The sequence below is a fragment of the Arachis duranensis genome, chromosome 9 (assembly GCF_000817695.3).
Source record: "Arachis duranensis cultivar V14167 chromosome 9, aradu.V14167.gnm2.J7QH, whole genome shotgun sequence".
In the NCBI taxonomy this organism is placed as follows: domain Eukaryota; kingdom Viridiplantae; phylum Streptophyta; class Magnoliopsida; order Fabales; family Fabaceae; genus Arachis; species Arachis duranensis.
Window position 1 is genome coordinate 32,858,516 of NC_029780.3, and position 968 is coordinate 32,859,483.

At 38.3% G+C, this 968-nt stretch overlaps 1 protein-coding gene across 1 annotated transcript; it reads left to right on the forward strand.

The window, feature by feature from the left end:
• Nucleotides 1–968, forward strand: LOC127741481 (uncharacterized). The gene is made up of 2 exons (XM_052254031.1): nt 1–471; nt 609–968. Exons 1-2 carry the CDS (start codon nt 253–255, stop codon nt 909–911), a joined length of 522 nt encoding a protein of 173 aa, XP_052109991.1. The 5' UTR covers nt 1–252; the 3' UTR covers nt 912–968.

The following is a 968-nucleotide window of genomic DNA, read 5'->3' on the forward strand; positions in this document are numbered from 1 at the left end:
GGTCCTTCTGTGCCTTCCGGCGTTGAAAACAACCGGAATAAGCATACGTGTCACTTAACGGTGATGAGCTGGCTGCTAAGTGTCCTTGAAGTGCCAAGCTGTCAATTTAAAAATGGACAGGGATCGATCTGTCCCTTTCTCCCAAATAAAAACGCTGTCGTTTTGTGTGGGATGGGAGGTTCAAATGCTGCGCTACTTCACTATATACTCTGAAAATGTATCACTGTGTTCGACTGTAAACCCTAGTACAGCATGGTTCATAGTGAAGAACGTGGATCGACATCAAATCGGCGAAGTGGGAGAGATGAAAACGAATCAAGTTGGAGTTTGAATGTTACTGGGAGTGTGGGATCAAGGTGGAAGAAGAAGTGGGTTGCCCCAGAGTGTAATTGTGGAATTTATGCAATTTTGTTCATGTCTGGAACCGATATGAACCCAAACAGACTATTCTTTCGATGCCCATATTTCAAGGTAGGTTTATTAACATTTAAAATTTTGTTCACTTTGTTTCTCATTGATGGTCATACTTCAAGGTAGGTTTATCAAGAATTAAAATTATGTTCATTCTGTTTTTCAATAGATTCATAATAAAGAATATTATTTTGTAGACTCCAACACCTCATTGCAAATACTTTTATTGGCTTGATGATTATGTTGCATCATTCAATGAGGATGCTGCGAAGACTCTTTTGTTCGGAGGTTTGAAGCTGAATCAGAATCATAAAGAAGATCATTCTTCTGCAGATGATAACAAAGTTAGGGAGCTAGAGGAAAGATTGGTTGGCTTAGAAATTCATTTGAAGAAAGCTAGATTGAATTTTAGTCAAATTAGATGCAGTAGTGTTGGATGTGTTATGTTGGCATTTGTTGCTGGAATTGTAGTCAGAAACCTGTTTAGTGGTGTAGTTTAGAGAGATCAAATGTTACTTCTGGAATACTGTGAAACATGGTGATCTTGGTTGTTAAGT

Excerpts from the sequence above, each read along its gene's own strand:
- LOC127741481 (XM_052254031.1), top strand. The coding sequence starts at position 253 with ATGGTTCATAGTGAAGAACGTGGATCGACATCAAATCGGCGAAGTGGG. Across the intron at positions 472-608 it reads TTCGATGCCCATATTTCAAG|ACTCCAACACCTCATTGCAA; the intron begins GTAGGTTTATTA and ends ATTATTTTGTAG.